General features: G+C 31.5%; 1 protein-coding gene across 7 annotated transcripts in view; it reads right to left on the bottom strand.

Moving 5' to 3' along the window:
• Positions 1-1,249: 1,249 nt before the first annotated feature.
• LOC126814521 (transcription factor 12) overlaps positions 1,250-24,924 on the bottom strand; it is a 92,085-nt gene continuing 68,410 nt past the window's right edge. For 2 of the 7 annotated variants that reach the window (XM_050539691.1, XM_050539695.2), the window contains 13 exons: positions 22,816-22,903; positions 21,668-21,807; positions 20,260-20,451; positions 18,604-18,685; positions 17,223-17,302; positions 15,945-16,022; positions 15,346-15,528; positions 7,632-7,695; positions 7,086-7,230; positions 5,874-5,972; positions 5,205-5,350; positions 4,837-4,971; positions 1,250-4,277 (listed from right to left, as the gene is read on the bottom strand). In XM_050539691.1, coding sequence (XP_050395648.1) covers positions 4,087-4,277; positions 4,837-4,971; positions 5,205-5,350; positions 5,874-5,972; positions 7,086-7,230; positions 7,632-7,695; positions 15,346-15,528; positions 15,945-16,022; positions 17,223-17,302; positions 18,604-18,685; positions 20,260-20,451; positions 21,668-21,807; positions 22,816-22,903 — 1,623 coding nt within the window. In that variant the 3' untranslated portion in view covers positions 1,250-4,086. Of the gene's footprint in view, positions 4,278-4,831; positions 4,972-5,204; positions 5,351-5,873; positions 5,973-7,085; positions 7,231-7,631; positions 7,696-15,345; positions 15,529-15,944; positions 16,023-17,222; positions 17,303-18,603; positions 18,686-20,259; positions 20,452-21,667; positions 21,808-22,815; positions 22,904-24,924 lie in introns of all 7 variants that reach the window. The other 5 variants (XM_050539693.1, XM_050539696.2, XM_050539697.1 and 2 more) reach the window with 5 other exon arrangements.

Here is a 24,924-nt window from a genome sequence, read left to right as displayed (position 1 = left end):
GTTTGAATGTCGATGATAGGTTGGCAGAGAACGAAGCCCACTGTGGGTAATTCGTCAGAGTCATTAAAGGTTGAATAACTTTCTTTAGCCTCTACACTGTACACAATATACATTATTTTCAAGGGAAAAACTGTAATTAATTATTACAATCAGTAGGTTTCTCTGTGTCATGAACATAAACATTATTGTGCATAAATCATGTTGATCGGCTTTTCAAATTATTATCCTGTATACAGCCCCCAAACACTTATTATAAATTCATGATTTTTTTGGTCTTTTTAATGCACAATAACATGTCCTGCTCTGCCTTGTCCTTTAAGCTGATCAGTGCTAGTCTATGGTAATATTATAATACATGCACGGAATAAATTAAAATCTCATTCAAATTTTTTTATATGCATTTTGATATAGCAATTTATTTATTTTTTACTATTTATAATATATATTTTCTTACAATTTATGTATACTATTAAGTTTCAAATTTGGGGAATGGGGGTGTGGGGATTCAATTCTAATCTAACAATACATGTATAAGACATCCTTAAAGGTAAAGAGAGCGGAGAAAAAAAATACAATTCAAGGTATTACCCAAGGTGGATGCAGACTGAAATCGCTAGTAGCAGTAGTCAAGGTTTTGATTTACCCCAGTCTTGTAAAAATAGGCATCTCTTGTCTGCAATGTTACCCTAGGTGGAGACATTAATTCCATCTAAGTAACAGAAATTGATGTCTTGTAAACATTTACATGTAGTTGAGAACAACAGGTCAGCCTTTACACTTCTGGTCTTTTTGATGTCTGATGACCATCAAATTGCCAATATAAGGTCAGACAAACCAGACTACCTTTCGCACTGATTTTAAAATCTAAGAGTCAGATAAGTCGAGAAATTATTACATGTACACAGAACAGGAGGTTAAATATTCTTTCTCTGCATTTTCAAATAAATTAGATCAAAATTTGGATTCCTAAACAGGCTTGCTTGATAAAGACTAGGGAAACCTAGTCGAAACGTTGCTCCATAATAAACAGTACTGGTAATTGTATTCCATAGAATTGTGATTTGTGTATAAACAGTCTAAATGTTGTATAACAGTATTTAAGGAGCATCTATTTGAGTGATGCGAGCCTATTAGTCACATAATAAGTTCAATTTTTCATTTTGTTGATAGACATGTCAAAGTTTATAAAAGAAATTATAATCGAGAAAATCAAAATGCACATTAGAAAGAAAATAAAGTAAAACACAGGTTTAATGGCATGCAAGATTTATTAGCTCAAAACATGCTGATATTTAATTTACATAGTATGGGTATTACAATGATAATGGTCCTATGCAGGTAAAATTTGAAGTTTGGAAGCCCAATCCACATAACAATCTGTGGAACAACATTTCAGCCAATCAGAGAACAGTGTATATAAACAGATTGACCAATAAGATGTCTTGTTTTATTTTATAAGTATCCCTTTATACAAGTAATAACGCTGTAAGGAAAGGTATATTATTGTTATAAGTTTTATTTTCTTTTGTTTATATAGTTGATTACCTAGTAGAATTTAATAATACTCCAAGATTTAATAATGACAAAAAAAATATTGAAACAATTTTACATCTCTTGCAATCGCAATAATACATTCAAAGTAAATTTTGCCATCTTTGAATGGCTTTCATATTTAATTATATTATATTTTATATTATATTTTCATTATTCATTTTTATAAAAATATCATTTTGAATGAACTTTTTGTTCATGTATTTTCTCCTTATGAAATAACCGCATATACATTTCACTTCATTAATATTCATATTATTTATTCCAATTCAAAAGTCAGTATTCATAATTCAGTTCATAATACATGTAGCTGTTTAAATTGGATCAACAAACAGGAAAATCAAATTGTGAATTTTAAATTTCTCATAGCATTTTCTCAATTATGAATTAGAGATTCTAAAGCGTAATTAATTCAATTGGTTCCATTATGAAGCTATTAATGGATTATTTTATACTTAATTGGCCACATAATACAAAAAAATCAACATGTTTTATAAAAGGAAAATCAAACAGCAACACTTTATATCTTATTTACAATTCATAGTACAATTAGTATACTGTCAGTGCAGTGACGAGAACAACTTCGAGTGAATAAAATCAGAATCATGTGAGAACACAAGTACTGTGCACAGCACAAGAACAACTTTATCTTGGTGGTGAAAGAGTAAAAAAAAAAAATCTTAATTAAAAACTACTCGTGAAAAGTTCGAGGAGACAGAATAAAAATTTTGAAGACATATTGGTAAAAATCTAAACGGTAAAGGGATATAGACTTATGTAGAGAGGCATTCCAAATTCATATTTTATCTATATAAATATATACCTATCTTTAGAATCTTTTTTATATAAACTGTATTAAGTACAAGTACATTTCAACTTTCAAAAAAAAAAAAAAAAAAATTCCTCAATCTTTTAGGATATAATTAAAAGATGACCAAAGCTAGTGATTAATGTACAATAGGTTTTAATTATTAACTACCACACAAAACAAAAATAAACATTGCCACGTAGATATATTCTGGACCCAGATTTTTTGCGACACCCCCTACATGAATTTTGGTTAAACTTAAAGGAACAAGATTCTTCCCATTGTCCATAATGGACAACTTATTTTGTTAAAACATAATTGAATAAAATAATTTTTAAATCAACTAAAACAAAATAATTTTAAGAACCAAAATATAAAATCTATCATGTCCTGGATTCTGTTTTGTCAAAAGACTAAATTCAGTAAATGCAGTTTGAATATCGGAGGCAAGTTGTATCTTGCGAGGTAACTTCATATTCAGTTGCAACTTTTGGAGAAAATTTAGAATTTCAACTTGCCATAATATAAGAAAAGTTTACCTAGAATGTACACAAGTTTGATGCTTCTTGACATAATATATAATTGCACAATGATATACAAATTCCCACTGTCCCCCTGTAAGCCATCTCAATGGCAAAACTAAAAGTTACATATAACTACAATAATTTGCTAGGGTTATTTGGCAATCTACTCATCAAAAATAGACAAGATTTAAAAACTGGAAGTGATAATGCAATAAATATATGCAAATATAATATAATAAAATCCTTTGCATTTGTATTCTCTTCCTTCGGCATACAGCATTGTAAATGCAAATTCGGTAAATCAATTTGTGCTCATCATAACTTGAATTAGGCACAATAATAATATGGAACAACCACTCTGAATTCACTCATACTGCTATCAATCTAGGCAGATATTATGTCTCTATGTTTTTTATATAAACTGAATTTGTACAAATGAGAAATATGTCAAAATAAAATGCACCAAAAAATTTCCTGTCAGTGCTAAAACCTCAAAACAGCAGAGCAAAAACTACATGAACACATGATTGTAAGTTATAGCAAAATAAACTTCGTCTTCTAGAACTCAAACTTCATGGCGGCTATATATATTAAAACACTGGGGGTGTTGGTATCAGTGATCTTACTATGCCATACAGATGAGATTAAGAACTCTCAAATTATGCTTTGTTGAAAGTCAATATGTAGTTCAATAATGTGAATGAAATGCTGCGAATTTAAATGAGATGATGAAATGTACACAATGAGATGTCACATATTCCTGTCAGATTTGTAATCAACACCTTCCAAGTAGGAAGGAAAACTAGAGAAATGCTCCAAATCAAACAGTTTACTTGTCATTTATACATAACTGGCAATATTCACACAGGTGGAAGATTTCACTCACAACATGTTGATTTGATGGTACAGGTCATCATTTGTAGTATTTGCTCACTGTAGGTATTAACTAAGGCAGTGACAAACCATAACATTGTTCACTGCAAGGTTAATAATCCTGTGTAAGGACAGCACTGTACGATCCAAATCGGGTGAAAGCCCCGTCATACACTGATTATCATATATTATCATACATAAGGCATGAAGGTGATGGTGAAATAATACACACGCACTTCTGTCATATAGTCTTCACCAATATATATACTAATCGCATGATGGCGTCTCTATATTATATAGGGTGGTGGAGGCATGTTCCCGTGTATTGTTTTAGTTCCATTGTCTAGTCACTGGGATAGTGTTTGATGAAACGCCTTTAGTTGCTATTATACTCGTTTCCATCCTAGATTTCATAGTAACTGGTCCATTATAATAATAGTCTTCATTATCCAGTAGATGAGTTGTTGTACTACCACCAGCCTCCTGTATTCCCTTCACCTGGTTGTTCAGGGCCGCACTATCTGTCCAAAAGGTCAAAAGTTAAATACGGCTTGGTACAAAACATACATTATGCCGATCAAGGACTTGTTCAGAAATATAAATACTGCCAAATGTGGTTCAAATATTCATTTTATGATCCAGTTTAAATGAAATTCCCTATTTCTTGGAAAATTTAATCGTCTTAAAATTTAGGACGAAATGGTGAATTTAGTGACAACTTACAATTATGTTATACAAAATAACCATTCAGTCTCTTTAACTTCATGCACACATAAAAATTTAATTCATTGGGATAAAATTTTGAGAAATTAGGTGGCAAGTGACTGGGAATTTCCCTTTCTATGAGCAAGTCCTTCATCAGAATATAAAGATTTTAACTTGGATGTGCAACATGTTTGTGAATAAATGTTAAATCATCTATTAAATAACTGCCTGGTATTTTAACTTAAAAAACATTTCGGATACTTTCACGTAACACCGCCATGTGGTTAAATTAGAACTTTAATCATGTTTACTTCGTTAAACTCATTAGTTCAATTTCCACATCAAAAAGAATTGAAAATGATAGACATACCTTACCTGCCAGCACTGCCTGCTGGGCCAAATCTTCTGAGTTTACTGAATTCACAGAATTCATAGAACGTCCGGGTAGATCTTCCGTTTTCTCCTCCTCTCGTCGTTTTAAACATGCCGCTTTAGGATTTAAATTGCGTTCTATAAAGACACATGAAAATGAGCTTAGAAATTTAATTACCATGATGAGATATAAACGATCTCTAAAATAACTATTCATGTTTGCACACCAATTAGTGATATTTTTATAGCTTGTGAGAGTTGTATATTAGGAATTAGATATAACAGGAATCATCTTCTCATTTACATGGCTCAAAAGTTTTACAACTATCCTGCCACATTTGTCCCCACATCAAAATCCCTATTTTACTAACCTCTGACTTGTCCTTCCAATGATGTGATAACATTGACAGCTTGTTGTAAAACCATTAACTTAGTTAGAGGTTGTCCAGCTGAACAATGAATAGTTACCATACTTCCAAGTTCTTTAAACGCTTCATTAATATCTCGCACTCTTACTCTGTAAAAACACAATATTTAATATACTGGTAATCTAACAAATTTCAACTGGTATAATTCATGTCAAATGAAAAAGACGCCATAATTTTTACTCAAGTCAAAACATTATTTGAAGAACTTTTCAAGTATCAGATTAGCGTCATCCGAAACTTCTTTTTTTTTTTCAATAACAATTTTATATTCCTTACACCCATCTCATATTTTAAATAGTATTTTTTGGGAAAAGATACAAATGGAATGTTGTAAAATCATACAATAGTTTTCATCAGTTCAGCTTTGGTATTTCCAATGAAGACACTCCCGGTTTTTATCCCCAAAATTATTAGGCTGGTGAAAATAGAGAATGAAGACTTGGGCTAAAAAAAATATCCTGGCATTGATCAAGTTTTAAAAAAGAGCTCTTCATTACTATCTGCTTGACATTTGTGTTTTATTTAACTATTAGCTAGAATTGATTGGGCTTGACTTTTTTGCTTTGTCTTTTAAAGAAAAATGCACAGTTTCAAATGAAATTATAAGCTTACCTCTCTCTGGCATTGTTAGCCTGTCTGCGAACTTTTTCCCGTTCTTGTTTACCTTCAGGATTTGTGTCATCTTCTTCCTCTTCATCAGTTACAACTCTGCTACAAAGGTATACATTGTTATGGGGTTAGCAAATTTGAATAAAAAAAGTTTCAGGGCATTTGCATTTCAATGTCTATGGGCAGGGCTTACACTGACTTTCAATTTTTTTCCAACAAAATGGATGATAATTTTTATATAAAAAAATCTTCATATTTTTTTCTAACTGGAATATTTTATCTGCCAAAAATGTGTGATAAAAAAGATAACATCTAACAATTTTATGTCTCAGCTATTGTTATTTTCAGGTACCGTAAAGGTATCAGAATCTGAATCCCTGATAGAATATAAATTTCAATTATAATTGTGAGAGATGCTTACAATATACCCGTAGTTCACTTTTACTACTTAGAGCATTTTGGCGACGGTAATATGATACAAATGGTGAACTGTTTTCTCGCTCAAGAATTGTCGCTATTCAACTCGTTCTTACGTTTTCGACCAGTGGTGATATTATAATTTGACAATGATATCCGATAGGCATGCTTGTATATTTTACAAGCCATATATGAAGCTACAGTGAACAGAATTCAGCTATCAAAATATTTAATTCTCTTCTAAAGGAACTGTCGGCCATTTTGATTACATGTATTACCATTTTATCTTTAAGATGAAATGAAACATTAAATAATTACCGCTTGGATTAATCATTAAGAATAAATAATGACTTGAGATAGGCTTTATATATCATTGGCAATTATCAATCAATTAATCATTAATCCAAGAAAACTGATTACTATTCCTCATTGACGCGATAGGGATTATCAACCAGTTGATTAATTTATAGTATTCTGCCACGAAATTGACACTCAATATTGGTCAATCCAGGATAAATACGATTAGAATTTTATGGGTTTTTTTTCGACAGTTCTCAAAAAGAATCGCTAGTACCGCAAAACATTATGGCCAAAATCAAATTTTAATCGCCACTTTCATATTTTTATCACAAATTGCGACTTTGCCAACCAACAGTGTGAGCCCTGTCCCTGGGTGTGTTGTTTGATTATTACAAACAGAAGTCATCTATGTCTATTCCTCCAACCATTTCTAATTTTGAATATTGTTTACAAACTCAAGGTAAAAAAAAGAATTCTGACAATCAAAAGAAATCATACCGAGATCTTTTAGTGGGAGGTGCACTGATTTTTTTCTCTGCTTTTTTATTAGGTTCTGTTACTTTTGCATCTCCACCCTTGTCTATTTTTTCTACTTTTATACTACCATCAGTTGTGGGTTGATCAGAGGGTTGCTCTCTTAATGCTGTAATACAAAATACACCTACAATTACTTCAATTATTCTTTACATGTCATTCGGTAAATTACAATCAACTTCTGGTTATCAAAATTGACTCGCCAAATAATTATCTTTATTAAAATACATCTAACTAAAAAAGTTTAATAACATACATAGAGCAAACTATTGATAAGCTACGCTAAAATTTATATTATATATTGTGCTAAGCAAATCATGTTCTAGTAGATAGTGCATGATAAAATTAGGACAAATATAATTTAGCAAAAACCTGACCTTTTCTTTGAAATTACTAAATAAGACGGGTAAAAACGTCATAGTAAAATAGAAGTTTGATTGGGAGTATTTATTTTTTAAAATGTATATGTCATATGGACAAACATAAAATTTATCTTGGAGCTATACGTACTAGAAAATTTACTTTTATTTTCAGCTGGTCTTCCATCAGGACCAGGAACAGAAGAATGACTACCCTGTAAAATAATATCAAAAGAATATTGTATTATATAAAGGAAACATAATTCATAGTAAATAATGTATTATAGGTTTGATGTGTTTGACCCTGCCACTAGAAACAATACATTGTTATACTTGTCTGAATTTCTCCTGGTTTTAAGTCTGCTTCCACAATAGTGATTATTGCAGACAAGTTATTATACTGGTGTGTGTGTGAAATGATTTTATTTATGTTTGATGTGATGTGATTAGAGACAACAAGTAATTAAGAGAGTTGTCTTTGATAACACTAGTTTGTTTCCTACTTAACGCCTGTTGGTAACAGTGCTAACACACAGGCTGTAATAACAAGGGGAGATAAGTTGTGTTGTTGCAGCTGTTGACTAACAGGTGTCACACCAGAAGAACTTCTTGAATAAATCATGCCAATTCCACTTTAAAACCTCCATTAGAGAAGCAACAGGAATTTTACTTATAAACAATTTTCAAATCGAGAATGGAAAGATAAACTTGGTTTCAAATGAAAAGGAGTGGTATAAAATTATTCCACATTAAACAGGAACATTTTACAGAACTTCAGACAAATCCAGAAGCTTCTAAATATCAAGTAGTTTATAACATGGTTGAAACCGTGTTCACATCTTTCATACCCATTCAATCTAGAACAGTTTCACACCACCCAACTAGTAGCATTAAGGAAGAGTTGTTGTTAATCATACCCAGTATTGTAAACCATGCCAAGCAGTTGGTGGATTAGGTGTTGGAGGTATGTGATTATTACCAGTATATCTATTATACTGGTTACTCCAGTTCCAATTATACCCCCAGTTGTTATACATCCTTACATATATCACAATAACAACAGAAACTCATAGATTCTATTCTCTAAACACTGCTTCAACAAGTTCAATAACCTAAAGACTCTATAATATCCCAACTTGACGAGTTGTCTCCCAACTAGCCCAAACGACTGAAATATCCAACAACGCTTTCACAAATAGTGCAGAGAAGAAAAGATGCAAGAAGAAATGAATATGATGTGACGCCTTCTCTGTCAGGTATGTGATTAAGAGAGGCACCTCGAAGTGAATGAGGTAAATGAAAAGCAGACTGCCAAATTAAGACAACATTTTTACAATTTATCAAGCAGGAGATATACAACATATGTAAAAGTCTTCGCAAGAGCTGGGTGAATGATTAGCCACACTCCAACTGATTCTTAATAGAATCCACACATCTTTGATAAAAGAATTTCTCCCCAGTTTAACAAATCTCACATAAACCTTGCTAATCAAGATAATTATTGAGAAAGCAGACACCAAAATAGTAATTTTAATGGTGAAGTTATGCTCATAAAATCTGTACTAAATTCAATCATTTACAGATAAGAGGGTCAGAAGTCATATGTCCAAAGCATCAAATTCTAAATTTTCTTTAAAATATAACAAAGATATCTAATAATTTCAGTGTCAGATTATTAAATCCATTTACTAAAATATAAAAGATGAGAACAAACAATTTTTTTAAAATTGTAACAATTCTGAAATAAAGTTTCTGTACCATGTGGGTTGATAACAATGTTCCCATTAAATGTATGTGTATATAAATAGAATAAACTTGGTAATTCTTGAAATGCTACAAATTGGTGTGAACCAAAATATCTTAGCCGAGAACTATTAGAATTTTCAATCTGCAGACCAATGATTTATTTATTCATGAGAGATGTATGAGTAAGAAAGGTCAGTGAAATATATGTAATAGCCAAGGTTTAAAGTCTCTAGTTTAAATTAAAGAAATAGCAGCATGTGGAACATGTGAAAGTATTTTAGGTAAACCACACAGCGTTAAGTAAATCTACACAGCTAATTAGTTCACACTCTGCTTATCTACAGCTTTACCATTTATTAGGCAACATTTTACCATTCTTCTGCCTCACACTGTTAACATTTCTAGTTGATGAAAACCAGCAATAAGAACCTTTACAACAAACTGCTACCTATTAGTCTGTTGGAACTTATAGAAAAAAGACCCTTCCATTTCACCAGGTCTAAATGGTTACCAGGTTTAATATCAACATGTGCCATAATTTTACCTACTCTGAACTTAAACACAATATACCTGTGTTCTTATATCACAGAGCCTACAGACAACTATTTGTGATTTTGTTAAATGCATTTAAACTTTAATGTGTCTTATTTTATTAATATGTCTTCACTTGTGTAACTTACACGCAGGTACTTGTTTCTAGTTTCAAAATTTCATCGCAGCTCTTTTAAGTTTGTTAAATTTGAAAATTGTGTTGTAGCACTATCATCTTGTCATTATTTTGAGCGACAAAAAGATGTGTGGAACTGCTAATGGATTAACTATTTGTAGCTAAATGAAAGAATATATTATTAGACCATAGCTGACAACTACAACATAATACTGATTGTAGATCTAACTTCAAATTATTTCTGGCATCATTTGAATTGCACTGTACGACATGGCAGTGATCAGATTGGGCAATGGTTTCCCCACCTGGTTGTGTGGGTAATAGCGCGTTCAACAGGTGTCTATCTCATTAACTGACTACATGGCTTACTAGGAGAGCTGAGCAGTAGCCAGGTGAACTTTCCACATCAGTGAATCTCAAACACTAAATATTGATAGCAATAACAGCTTTACAAACTCTTCCTGTCAACATACATGCATTAAATTGTAATTGATATTAATTATATTCGCATATTAAAATATAATAATATAGCAATACATTGCTGGACATTTATCACAGAATTAATGTAAAATAATAAATCTAGTATCAATGCAACCGGATAGCAATGTGTGTTGGAAACGGCTTTAATTAATGTTATCACCTTCAATGGCTTCATCAATGAATTCTTCTGTAAGGTTTATATAAAGGACAAACCTTTGTTAAAGATACATTATGGGAGATTAGATAAATAGTTGGCAATTCTCACTATAATAGTTAAAAACTAGATAATGTGAAGGGAATTTAATGAAAATTTCAGTCAAATTGATCCACTCTGAACCAATAATTTAGCGATTGAATTTTTGGCCTAGCCTTGATCATCATTACTAAAGTTGGTATGATAAAAAAAACATAGTCTCGATTATCCATTTTTTGATTTAATTATCAATGAGCGTTCTGCAGCAGATATGATTCTAATCCAGTAAATATCGCAGGCTAGCGATGACATCGAGAGTTGATTATGGTCTGGATAAGTTAATTAATGTCTAATAATTTAGATAACATTTCAGGCCTAAAGAAAGACCTGCAATTGGCAGATTTAGCTATTGCATAATGCATGTTTAAACAATTGGCAGATTTAGCTATTGCATAATGCATGTTTAAACATGCATTATGCAAGAGCAAAATCTGCTTATTACAAGTCTTTCATTAGGCCTGAAATGTTATCTAAATTATCAATTAGATATTAATTAACTTATCCAGGCCATAATAAACTCTTGATGTCAAGGCTAGCCTTCGATATTGGCTGGATTAGATTCCTATATGCCGCTTAACGGCCATTGATAATTAAATCAAAACAGTGGATAATCGAGACTATGCTGTTTATATTAATGATTTTAGTAATGATGACCGAGACTATGCGTAAATTTCACCCGCTTCGTTCTCGGCTCATAGTGGATCAATTTGACTGAAATTTTCAGCAAATTACCGTAACACTATCTAGTTTTAAATTATTATAGCGAGAACTGCCATCTTTTTATCGTATCTCCCATAATGTATCTTTAATGAAACCATATTTCACTGGAAATCGTGAAACTTTGTTTAGGAATGAACAGTTTTGTCCATATGCAATCATATTATAAGATACATTAACATTTCAAATACTGAAATTGATTATTTTTTTAATATTCATTTTATTAATCTTTAATAACAGGATTTGTGAATGGGTTTGACCATATGGCTTCTGGTTCAGTATCTACCTCATTATATTGCCAGTTGAAAAGTAAACTGGTTTTAATCATCAACTACAACAAACTCATTTCAGTGCTAGGTTAAAAGTTGATGATCATATGGTATATGATTTATAAATCAGTAGGGGGTATAAATAGTATATAACCAGAAATGGGTTGAGTCTTCATGACACATTAAGTTGCACAACCAAGGAATGTAAAGTTAAAATTATTTTCACCAACTAAATTACTAATCAAAAAGCAGCTTGAAGAGGTTGCCAAATATCTGTTACTTCTATCGAATGTCAAAATTTTCAATGAGGCATGATTTGAGTTAGAAGTAAGAGTTAGTAGGAGATAGGATGGAGAGAGAGGAAATGCCAGATGGTAATTGCATTACTTAGTTCCAATCTTCAATCAGCCATGACCAATAGTTTTACTAGACATGTACATAACATCCCTGACACAGTGTAAAACATACTATAGAATAATTCATACAATACTTTATCTAAATATAGACTCATTAATGTCACTAATGGCACTGTAGTGGGGAAAAACAACAACACCCAAAACATTTCAACTATGTAAGAATGAATATGCATTATCGTCATATACATAATGTCATCTCAGAAGATGTCTGAAGTGAAAGTGCTTAAGAGTACCAAGAATATTCCAGCTGATACTGAAACCAGTTTTAAATTAGATAGACCTATCCCAATGAAATCGAAAATTAAAACCATTTATACAGATTCCCACAACTGATATATTTTTTCAGTTTGAAATGTCTCACCATTAAAATTGTGATTTTCTAACTTTGGTGATCTGTAAAAGAGCGAATGTTTTCCTCGTCAATTTGTGCTTGATGATAATTACAGCTGGTCGATTTCTCAAACTTGGGCCTTCTGTAAACATCCTTCAGTGAAATACTCTCTCCCAACACATTACGAAAAAATGTTCAGTTTAAAAAATAATTAACAGATGTGAAATGTATTTGTAGAGTATTATTTTCCTTTCAGCAAAAGCAAGGAAAAACCTCCCCTGCCTTAGCAGCCCAATTATGCATCTGGTGCAGATATCAAGAAATAATTTTTGTTCCAGTTATGCTTCTAGCAGAAAAATTTCAAAACATTACCATGTGTTGATAACATTTGAAAGTCATTACAGTTTTCAAAGACTAATGGAAGTTTCAACTCTTGGCATTTTGTAATTTGAGATTTTTTAAGTTGGGCCATGTTTAGAAGTTTTAAACTTTTAAAGTTTGAGATATAATTAGTGTTTCATGTGTTTACCAGAAATACTGTAAATAAAATTCACTTTTTCTACAAAAAGCTAAAGTTACTACAAAAACACTCAAATTCATTAGAATCTTGTTAGACATCAATGCGATTTTTTTTTTCTCCATTTTCAAATTTGAAAACTTTTGTTTTATTAACTTGTGTTTTTTTGGTGCAGTAGAATTTAAAATGTCAGGTAAATTGAAGTGTACATGTTAAAGGCTGGGAGATATTGTATGTAGAAGAAACTTGAGAGGAATAAAGGAGGAATTAAGAATAACCTTCAATAGAAAGTCAATGTCTGGCTTACATTTAAATATCTTGGAATAATTGCCTGCCTTTCGTGACTTTTAAAATCAGGTGATATTTATGATGGCATTCTGGCGGTATCCTTCGACCTCTTCCCGCTCTCTTCCTCTCCCTGATAATGTGCCATTTTTCCTGTTTATCTACACCACCCTAACACTCGCCCTCCACACTCATTGGCTGGTTTTAGTTTCGGCCCATCTGATTGGCACATCATGTTTGTTTTTCCAAGACAGCCAGTTACTAAATAAACATACGGCCCTCGTCAAAAAGCAGAGAAGAGAAGCACAACCTTAGCCTGTATTGAAAACAGCTGTGGAAAAATCTCTCTACTTAACAAATACCAGCTGGTGTGAAACCTGCCAAAGATGCCCAGGTAAAAAATAAAACACTCAACACCGAGAGCATCAGACAGCAATCAGCCACCATTTATCACACCACTGATTAGAATATAATGAAAACTTGGAAGAGATAAGCATACAATTTATACTAGTTTCATGTTATATTGAGATACCATTTTGAGCTTTATGATATACTAAAGCGCTCTATAATATGAGGCAGCTGTTAATGTTTATTATTTGATAATAGGCATTGTATATTATAATATATGCATGATGTTTAATAGATGACAAATTATATACGTCACCCGGTTTTCAATAAATAAATGTATGTAATAGGTTGTAAATTTACATATGGGTTATAACCTTGTGTTGCCTACCTAACCAATGTGTTGAATGGTAGGGACAGGACAGTTGGCCAGATGTCCCTGTATCCAGCTGCCACAGTACCATACAGAGAGAGGAGTGATTGAACTGGGGAGAGAAGAACTAGTCAAACTACTTGTCCATATGTTAGATAACCAGATGATATATGCTAAACACATCCGACTTGTAGATATAAACATAGCATGTTTAAATATAGATACCATTACAATTTTTACATCAACAGACTATCCTATATTCAAAATCTGTAAACGTATGTTGTTTATATATTTGATCTTACTGTAAGACTCTAAAATTATGTTTGGTTAAGAATGGGAGGGATATACATGTATATTGGTTAAGAATGAGTGTGATTCACAGAGCTCTATTAGGAATAAGAACAATACTGTATAGTGATCCACAGAATATTCTGATCACTGATTAAGAATGAGTATTATTTGTATCAGCTAGTTAAGAATGGTATGTGATCCATACTAGTGAAGAATGAGTGTGATTCATATATTAATTAAGAATGAGTGATACTAGTTATGAATGAGCTATCCATAACAATGGAAAAAAAAAGTGCTGGTTAAGAATGAAATATTTGAAATTGAGAAAACCATATCTAAAGGTGTAAATTTCTTCTTTTAATCATGTATTTAGTAAAGTTAAGATAAAGGCACAGGGTTTATCTTTCCAGCTAATTTGTGTGATGTATGTTGATTAAATAAGTTAAATAGTTGTAGGTAAGATTATGTCAAGAGATTGTTAATAATAGAATCCAGTGATGTATGACAAGTTGAAGGATAGTATGTGTAGAGTGTGGTGATGGTGTGAAGCTTACGGTGAAGAGAACCGAGTGACAATAACAGGTGCTAGTTTTAACTGCCAGATCTGTCATTGCCATACATTAAAAATCTTACCATATGCCACATACTTTTAACATACTTACCTATATATCACAAGACTCTTTTATAGTTAATATATTATTACACATTACAAGATACCTAGCATCTTGAACATCTCGTTTATTAAGTGCTACACCTTACTTGTCTAGTGGTTTAACAACTTGAGACAGTAACATGCCACGATAATTAATGAACAACTAACTAAATGATTAAACTATAAAGTATTTCCTGTATATAAGTAATTTGTAAAGTGACTAGTGGCTAAGGTCAACAAGGGGATATATAATTGTCTAGTATTGATATTTATCAACTCAAATTAATTACGGTGTGTATGAGTACAAGTGGGCAAATTGTTATTAATTGCATGATATATTCAAATAATTGACTATTACCACAGAAGTATATTGTTTGTGTCACAATTAGATACAAACATAAATGAAATTTGGTATGTATGTAAATTTCTCTCATAAAAGTTTGGACTTAGATTCCAGAAAGCTCAAGCTAACCTTAGGTATAATAATAAAAAAAATAAAAAAAACAAGTACAAAAAAACTAACCATATGAGAATCCATATGACTTCCCAGCATGCCTGAGTATGGACCTATACCTCCCATCATGCCATTGGAATGTGTGGGTGGCATCATGGGAGGAAGTCCTGGATGTTGTAATCCTTGTAGTTGACCTTCAGCATGATTTCGTAAAACATGGATGGCATCTTCCAATCTGTCTTCTGCTCGGGCCTGTAATAAATAGTTCACATATTTAAACTTTATTGAACACAAGCATCCAATTATAATGGTTTTTTTAAAAATTCACTGGTGCAAAACACAAAAGGAACAACCAAACATTGAGTGCTTACAATATTAAATAGAAAATTGTGCTTTATGAATCTAGACAATTTAGTCAGGATCAAATAGTCGTTGTGATTGGTGGGTGACCCAAGTAATTTTTGAGTGAAATTGATTATAAACATATCTTTTGAAGAGATTAAACCTTACATGCACATGTAAACAACAATCACATGCATACCATTACCCTACTTATCACCAGAGTTTTTAGTAATTAATCCAATGATTTAAATAAATGAATACTTATATGACCATGATTTATAAAATACAGGTAGATGTGGCTGAAAAGGTTGAACCAATATGGTTACCTCAGTATTCTCCTGCAGCATATGAATAGCTTCATTCAGACGTTCCATGGGTTGATTACTGGTATGGAGAATGCTGGGCTATCAAGATGCACAGAAAGAAAGGACCAATTAGGATGCGTGTTAGTAAAACAAAAGCATGCAAAGGGTGATAATATAGTAAAATCCAAGAAAAAATGTGAACCATTAAAGAATGGGGAATCTTAATAAACTATAAAGATTACAGCTTCTTAACAACCCATTAAGATTTAGATTCTTATATTATCAAAATTTCATTTTTTTTATATTTTTTCCCAAGAAAAGTAAATAAATTTAATATCTTGATAGTTTGGAGTGGGATTTTTTTTCCCACTTATTCTTTCACAATAAATTTGTTCTTACTTCGCAAAACAGATTTGATATTAGCAAAAATAATTTTTCAAATATATATAGTAATAATATGTAAAAGTATTACTCAATTTAAATGAGATAAGAGTATTTTTATTGAAAAACTAATTTGTCTGTTCTGCTTTCATTTTAACATAAAAAAATATTATTTAAAATAGCTTCACTGAATTATAGACTCTATTAATAAATAGTTCAGTGCATTCCATAATTTACAATTCTGACAGAACGGTATTGCATCTATACATATTTTGCATAAGTTAGATACAATGCATGAACAGGAATCCATTTCTGTGTGGATAAAATATTGATAAATTATCATATGCATATTATTGTATACCACAAAACATTGTAGGCTAATAAAAATATTTCTATATGGAATGTTGGCAGATTTTTTTATTTATTACTAACATTTGTTAAAACCATATTTTTGTGGTATAATTGGCTATAATGATTTTATCATATGTTGAATATCAATGTATAGAGATTAATGGATATTACTAATGTAGATATGCTTTCTACAAGTACGTTCTGATTTTAACAAAACCCTAGAGGTAATTGTAAACACATGCAGCAAACCAAACCTACAAATTAACAAAACATATGGAATATATTCCCTTTTCCATCAGGCACAGTTTTTCAAAAGATATTATTTCTTCAGTTTTAGTTAATGGTTTATTCTGTTAAAAAACATTAGAAAATTGCAAAATGGGCTGACAATGGGCTGCCATTATGTATGTAACTTAACATTTGTAGTAAGTATTTGTATCAAATCTCAATATTATATTATGATGTACGTGCTGTGCTTAACACCTATCACATTCAGAATAATAGAAATAAATAAATAGGTCATTCCATGCTAACAGTTTAAAGTAATAATTCATTTCCTAAACTTACCATAGGATGTAAATGACCCTCAAAATGTTGTTGGGAGGTAGCACTGTGATTTGTTGGCCGATGCCATTGGCTGGACGAAGCTGCAACAATGAACATCCAATACTAATCATTTAATTTCTAACACAATTTAAAGTATTTAAGATTTAAATAACTTACTGTTAGACAAAATAAATTAATGCATTACAAATTTCTGGTCGATAGAGGAGGTACCACCGTAGATCAGCAGTATAGTCAAACTTAACATTACTCAAAGCAACAGAACAATCATACTCCTCGCAGAGTTTCGTTTGATAAGACCTAATCACACTTAACACTGCTGTAATGGAAGAAAATTTCTGTTCCAAATTATGACTTGTCAATAGTCCGATTAACAACCAATAGCTAACTGCGTAGGAATATCATTAGGCTTTAAACAGAGCTCCAAACTGGACCAAATACGTTTACATCACGTTATGTAATGACTCACAATTTTATTAAGCCCAATTAACCAGTGCATAGCAGAATCTTGCAGAAAAAACTAACTGCGGGACAAACGAGTCTATCAAAATGGACACAATGTAAACAATACTGTTTGGAGACGAACAATCCTTTTACTGTTTTTAATATCACTGTCCAAAGTTTTAGGGAAGACCCCAGATTACACAATGAGTTGTCATGTTGCTGTATTTGGGATAGATTTGATTGAATGGGAAGAATAGAGACACTCCCTCAAAAGCTCAAGTATCAGAAGTCAATCCAGCAATGGACAGAGAGGGATTTCTTGGGCCATTGCTTCAGGAATATGCAGAACAATGACCAATCAATCTTGATACTAACATAACAAGGTCGTAATTATTTGAATATGGAGTGTAACTTCTGTGCTAAAATCACAAGAAGCCAATCAGTCATTTAGGAAACAATAAGATACAGTGGGTTGCATTAATTTTAATAAACAATGCATTAATTTTGTACTACATTAACTTCTTGTCTTACAGTAGCTGTATGAATTTCTCTAATATGAAACAATATTATAATGTTTCATCTCTGCACTTCCCTGAGAAAGATTATTGAAAATTTATCCGGTATCTAAATCTTGTTATATATTTGTAATCGTAAAATTAACAATAACTTTTTACTGCACCATTTCCACAATATTTATCAATTCGCTAAAAAAATAATGTTTAAATTGGCTTGTATTTCATTCAAAATATTTTTATTTCACATTAATGTCTACAATTTATGATGAAAATTGGTGAACTGGAGGTGAATTAATATAAATGTCTTGCACTATGTAAATTGAGAAATTATATGACCTGAAATGACCTTGGTGGAATCTGTACGAGAATTACTAGTAACTGTTTTAATAAACTTGAACATTCCATTTAAAAGTTTGCTAACCTACCTGACATAGGGGGAGGTGAGGAAACAGGTGTGGAAGGATTAGATCCTCCATAACTACTGCCAGTATGTTCTGTAGAATATATCTGAAAAATATTTTAATAAACAAGTCAAAATCATATAAGATCTATTGTAACAACACTGATGATCTGTATGTTAGAGAACATGTAAATCATATTAAATTTCAATTGACAAGATGTCAAATGTAACATTCAAAACATTTATTCACCAAAAGTTGAACTTTTAAAACCTGCAACCTTTTCATTGCCTGATGATTGTTAAAATCCTAGTGCAAACTTTTAGCTATAAGCCAATGAATGTGTATGTTCAGCAATATTTTAATATAGTAAGCTTTTGCGAATAAGGCCCCTGATCTGATCATTATTTTACAAGATCTCGATAAAGTATTGTGTGTGTTCTATCTGAGAGAAACTAATACATTTATATTGTACTAGAATAATGTGTGTTCTAAAACTACTGAGAAAGACAATACAATAATCATCCTTTAAATGTTCGCTACAGCCTTAACACTGGACAAAAATAAACAAAACTGATATAGAGGTGCACCCATGTGGTATGTACATTTTCACACAATCACAAATAGATGTAAAGAGTTCTGGGTGTTCTTCGTGTGATAGACTAGATGCATTATTCTTAGATGACGCAAACCAATCTTACATCTACAACATCATCTACATAGTCTGTATTCCAGATACACACTGTTTTTATTGACAATACATGAAAATCATTCAAAACTTGGACATTTTTTTCCAGTTGGTACCTTTTAACTCTTCGACACTAACAGTATCATGCAGCACTATAAAGCATTCCATCCTATACAATTTCTTATTGAGAATTGTTTCTTATGTGCATGTAAATATCCCATGTGTATGATAGAGGACCATGATGGCTTAATTCTCATGAAATAAATTCCTGATAAATATTTATCATTTTGAAAATAGTGAAGTGCATTATTAAGAGATTGATACCTATCATAACCCACACAAATAATTCTAATAAATTTATTATGATAAATAAGTTAGCATCTAAATATCTATCGACATAAGTTTATACTAATACAAAATACAAATGATGTTCATAAAAACTGATTAGATGCCAAGCTCTACCCCCACGATACTCATTTTACCCATAAAACTAAATAGCTGCCTATTATCATTCTCATCATAACCATTGCTTCAGCTATGCAGGAATTCAAACTTCTTTATTAACCCCATGATGAATTGTTTAGATTATGAATTTTAGCTAGTGGAGCACATGCCAGACATATGAAATTAATTACAGGATAGGGCCAAAATCACCTGGCATTCATTGACGGACCAAATTGTCGTCATATCGCTAACATCAACCATGCTACCAACGCGTGTCATTCCCAGGAAAAAGACAAGAGTATTTTCTCGGGTTTATATGGCTTGTTATTATACATTTTACTACCGGATAACATTCCACAAAGCTTTCATAAGCAAAACCAGCTTGGAGACTGGCCAATTCTGACACTGAATAAATATACAGTATTAATATTTTCCTCAAGCCACATTCTCCTCTAACTCTTTATAATATGGGTGGATTTCAAGTTTTATGAAAAACACGTCAAGACGGTTTTGAAAGAATATCATGTTTATGCGAAAGGGTTTTTACTTACAGATGCTAATGCTTTCCCCAGAGCATCACCAGTTTGTTGTGTATTAACAGGGTTGGGTCTGTTGGCAATGATTTCAGATCCATTAACAGTGGGAGATGATGTAGCGGGCATTGTTTGCCCTCGAAAACTGGACATTGGCGGAAGACCGGAAGACAACATTGCTTCTTGATTAGGAGAAATTGGGGGATAACCCTGGAAAAAAAATATAATTTTATTTAATCAGTCACATGAATTATTGACAGGTATGTCTTAACATTGGACATGTAGGTATAGACATGCCTCAGGTGTGAACAGTCTAGAATATTTGTCTGTGCACTTGGGTCTTGAATCTGGAAGCTGTCTGCTCTCTAAATTGTGTGTCTGCTCAATCTAATGTTCTATACATCTGGTTAACATCATCTTGCTAGTGGTTGCCTCATTTCCAGATGCAAGGTAATTTTTTCTTTGATAAAAAATGGAGGGAAAAGCTAACAGCTTTAGCAGCATGTTGAAGCCTGATGAAATTTCATGTTGTAAAGCAGATATAGGTATAAATATATCTAATGTTGGGAGCAGATAGCTAGCAGGCATCGCTAGTCTTACAGCTATAGTTATTTATCATATTTAAATAAGTCCTACAGCTTCACATCTGTCCTAGAAACATAGCAGAAAATGAAAGACACATCAATAGCTGAAAGTCTGGACAGAAAGATAAAATGTACCAAAGTCGATCTAGGCTAAAAAATAAGGGGAAAAAATATGGTCTTATAAAAATGAGAATTAAATAATTTTAGCATTTAAAAAAAAAAAACGCACACACATTGAATGTTTTTGACCTAATATTTGTGCATGTATAAATGATCTCTACCAATTTAGTTAACAGCGGAAGTAAGCATAATATTTTATTGAAAAGGGGGAGAGAGGATTTATACTTAAGCCACATTGCCCACAGCAGGCATTCTAAAACGCACTGATACAAAACACATTGCCAGAGAAAATATATCTTCATTTAATTAGAAAACAGCAGCCTTCACTCTAATCACTTGTGATGATTTATATTTCCTGTAGGTCATTAGGGACAGGACAGTTTTCCTTTCGAATATTGTTACTATCTAATAAAAATAATAAATATTCTTATCCAGCCATGTTAACCTATCTAATTTACTAAAAACTATCCAGAAATAAACCCTTTCCCAAAATTTAAAAATAAAGGGTTTGACAAAATGAGATGCAATTTACTTGATTTATTTTATTTTCAGTTACACCTATAAGCTTATATAATATATAAAGGGAATGGAAGACTGCCTCACAAAAGGATACAGATCTTTATTTTGAAAAGATAAAATAAATATGTATTTATCACAGCAATATTTTAATAATGTTTTCACCCTTAATTACTTAAGATTTGTTATTGTAGACAGAAACTTACCATGTCATGTGGATGGTGCATATTGTTATAAGAAGAAGCCTGAGAGTAGTGTGAACTGCTAGGCAGCATTGTGGAGGGGTAAGTGGAGGAAGGCAATGCATTGTTGGAGGACCACGGGTCGGCGTTACTATGAGGTGTATCTGAAATAATTGAATTAAGACATCACATAATGAAAACAACTGGGAAAAAAATCAATATGGTCTCAGCAAAATGACATAAAATATTCAACTTCATTGGATTGAAAAAATTTATGTTTCAAAATGCTCATTATTAAACTTAGTCAAGGTGTTGATGTAATGAACTATACATATCACTCTCACTCAATTACGGTAAAGTCATTGGTTCCCAAGCACCAACAAATCAAATTGCTTATCTCTACATAGCCTAAGCAGATATTGCTCATCATCAAACCCAGTCAAATCGTTCACCTAATAAACAACTACATCAAGTTTGAACATTCTCCCTCATTACTGTTTCCAAAGAGTGAAACAGACGGACGGACGAACCAACTCATTATAATAATCAAAAGACATCAAAGTAATCCAGGACAAGTTGGGAATACCCAGTATAAGTTTACACAAATAAAATATTATACATTTAATCTGATTGAAAGTCCTGCTTAATTCAAGAAAACAGATTTTTTGAAGACTGAACAATTATTTTCATATCTTTTTTAAATTCTGTGGGGGGAGGGGAGCAAGAGAGATAAAACAAATATTACAGTCATTTATAAAAATATTGTAGAGGGAACTAAAGAACTACTGTAGCTAGCTAACTACAGAAAATCTGAATATGAATATTTAAATATTGGCTTACAAAAGCAATAAGTAAATATATCACCATAATACTATCTTTATGTATTCAGTGTAATTGAAACTTTATTTCAAATGCTTGTAATATAAAATATAATAACATATATATTTTTGAAGCTGCCTACAGATTTTAAACTGTTTACATTTTTAGATTATAGCAGTTTACAGCAACAAAAACAAAATGATGTCTGCTGGCTTTTGTCTGTTTCCAAATGCAAATATGTTTTTCAAAAATACATTGATTTAAATTTGTATACAGTTTACAAGTGAATTATTTTTCCATACATCTATATCATAATTTCAAAAGATAGGTTTGACATCTTTAAAATAACTTACCTAAAAAATAATCCCCATACATTCCTGGTTTTGGAGATGTGTATCTTGGTGAGTCTTGTGGATACTCATCCGCATTTGGAGAATACACCTGGAACATAAATCAAATGACGATAAAAAAATTTGAATTAATATGTTTGTAAACAAGCACAACACAGTAAATCCTAGATTCAATAAGAATCAAACACTTAAAATAAATTACATTATTAAATCTGATGAAAGAATATCCAGAAAATGTTTACTTAGTTCAAGATTTGAAGATTATAAACTCTTACAAACAAATTCCTATTTCTTTGAAGCAAAAATAAAAATTGCTAGTTTGTTGCCTTTTTGTAATACGCAAAAAGATTTAAGTGTGCCTACTGCCTTGTTAAATGAAGAAAATACAGCGTAAAAACTTCTCAAGAAATAATAATGTTAACACTCTGCTATCTTATTTATTAATTTTAGGAAACTGACTTTGGTTAAAAAGAATTCAATAAAATTATCTAGATTTGCAGACAACACCAAAAAATGTGTTTTTATTCTGGTAATTTGTTTGGAAGAGGCTTAATTCAACCTACACTTATCAATAAGCATGATTGTTTTAGATTGGAGGCTTTTTTCAAGTCAGACGTGTAGAAGATAATTGACAGTTTGATGTAGGAGATGGACATGTAGATTAATCACTTTTACAGTCAGTTGGTGGCTTTTTATCACTTTTACTTTCCTACAATCATTTATCATTCACTTGTTAAACTTTCTCTTTCTCTCTTTAAACAAATCTTCTACAGTTAATCACCAGCACATAGACAACCATTTTTATTCATAAAAACCATTAACAGTGATTTGCCTTTTTATTTTTAGATGTAGGCCACTTTGTAAATTTAATTTCTGTAACAACAGATTTAAGTTATCATCCAACCCACTATCGAAAACAAGAAAACTAGCCATATATATACATCTATATATATTTTTGTACAACATAATGGTTACAGTATGTATGTATCGATAGTTTAAAAGATATAAAGATATAGATTAATTAAAAGCAGAAAAGGTAGGGTGAGCTCCCCTGGGTTGCCATTTGATTTCTGGTGTAGGAATAATAACATATGACTAGGTACAAACAGAGGTCAAATACATCTCTCCCTCCCTACACAACAAAGCAATTTCCTCGATATATTTCATATGATACTTTAGATCTAATTTCACATGCATACTATGTTTCTTACTCTTGACACATACAACAAACAAATTCCTTTTATATTAATACTTCATATGTGAACATCATTATAATCAACAACTGATTTGACACACAGAGTAGGAAACTTTGGTAAATTATATCAATATAGAAAATAGACAATGACACATGTATCTCAAGCTACTACCGGTAAATAACATAAGTTTATTCATCATAAGATTTTAAATGCGCAATCAAGTTTTATTAGAATACTCAAGATATAAACTTTAAAAATGTGTTGTACCTATTCTTACCTTGTGAATGACAAACTGACAACTTAAGCCCTTATTTCTTAATATTAATAATAATTATTTTCCATGTGCAGTGTTGGCTGTGACAGTATACAGATGGAAGCTAAAATGAAGGCTGGGATCTCTATCAACTAATCTTTAAAATCCTGATTACAACTTATCTTTAAAACTCTAATAACAATATGGAAACTGGATTAAATTTACACAAATTAAAACAAAAAACCCACTAACAAAACATGTCAAGAATTTAAAGCAGTAATTTGTGATAAAAACTAATTACAAATCATTTTATACCATGAAAGTAAGAAGACCTCTTAACAATAATATTCTCTGATAATAATATAAACAAAGTTCTAGCTAGTTCATTTATCTTATGGTACCCATAGATGTATAGTCAGAAATTGTTGGCAGTCCACTGACAAAAGGTAATTACGGGGAATGATAAGTAGTTAGGATAAGAAAGATGAATGGTTCATCAGTAAAACTCTAATTGATGCCGACACATTCTTGAAATAGATGGAGAATTGGTGGACATTCATCATCAATCTGATAATAGGTAGACTTCCTTCTATAATTATTTATACACCTACATGTATATATTAAATAAATATTCAGCAATAATTTAATAATCAACAATAGTTA

This window comes from Patella vulgata, chromosome 3 (assembly GCF_932274485.2).
Source record: "Patella vulgata chromosome 3, xgPatVulg1.2, whole genome shotgun sequence".
Classification (NCBI taxonomy): domain Eukaryota; kingdom Metazoa; phylum Mollusca; class Gastropoda; family Patellidae; genus Patella; species Patella vulgata.
Note: the sequence above shows the minus strand (reverse complement) of the source record. Positions and strands in the feature narration are given on the sequence as shown.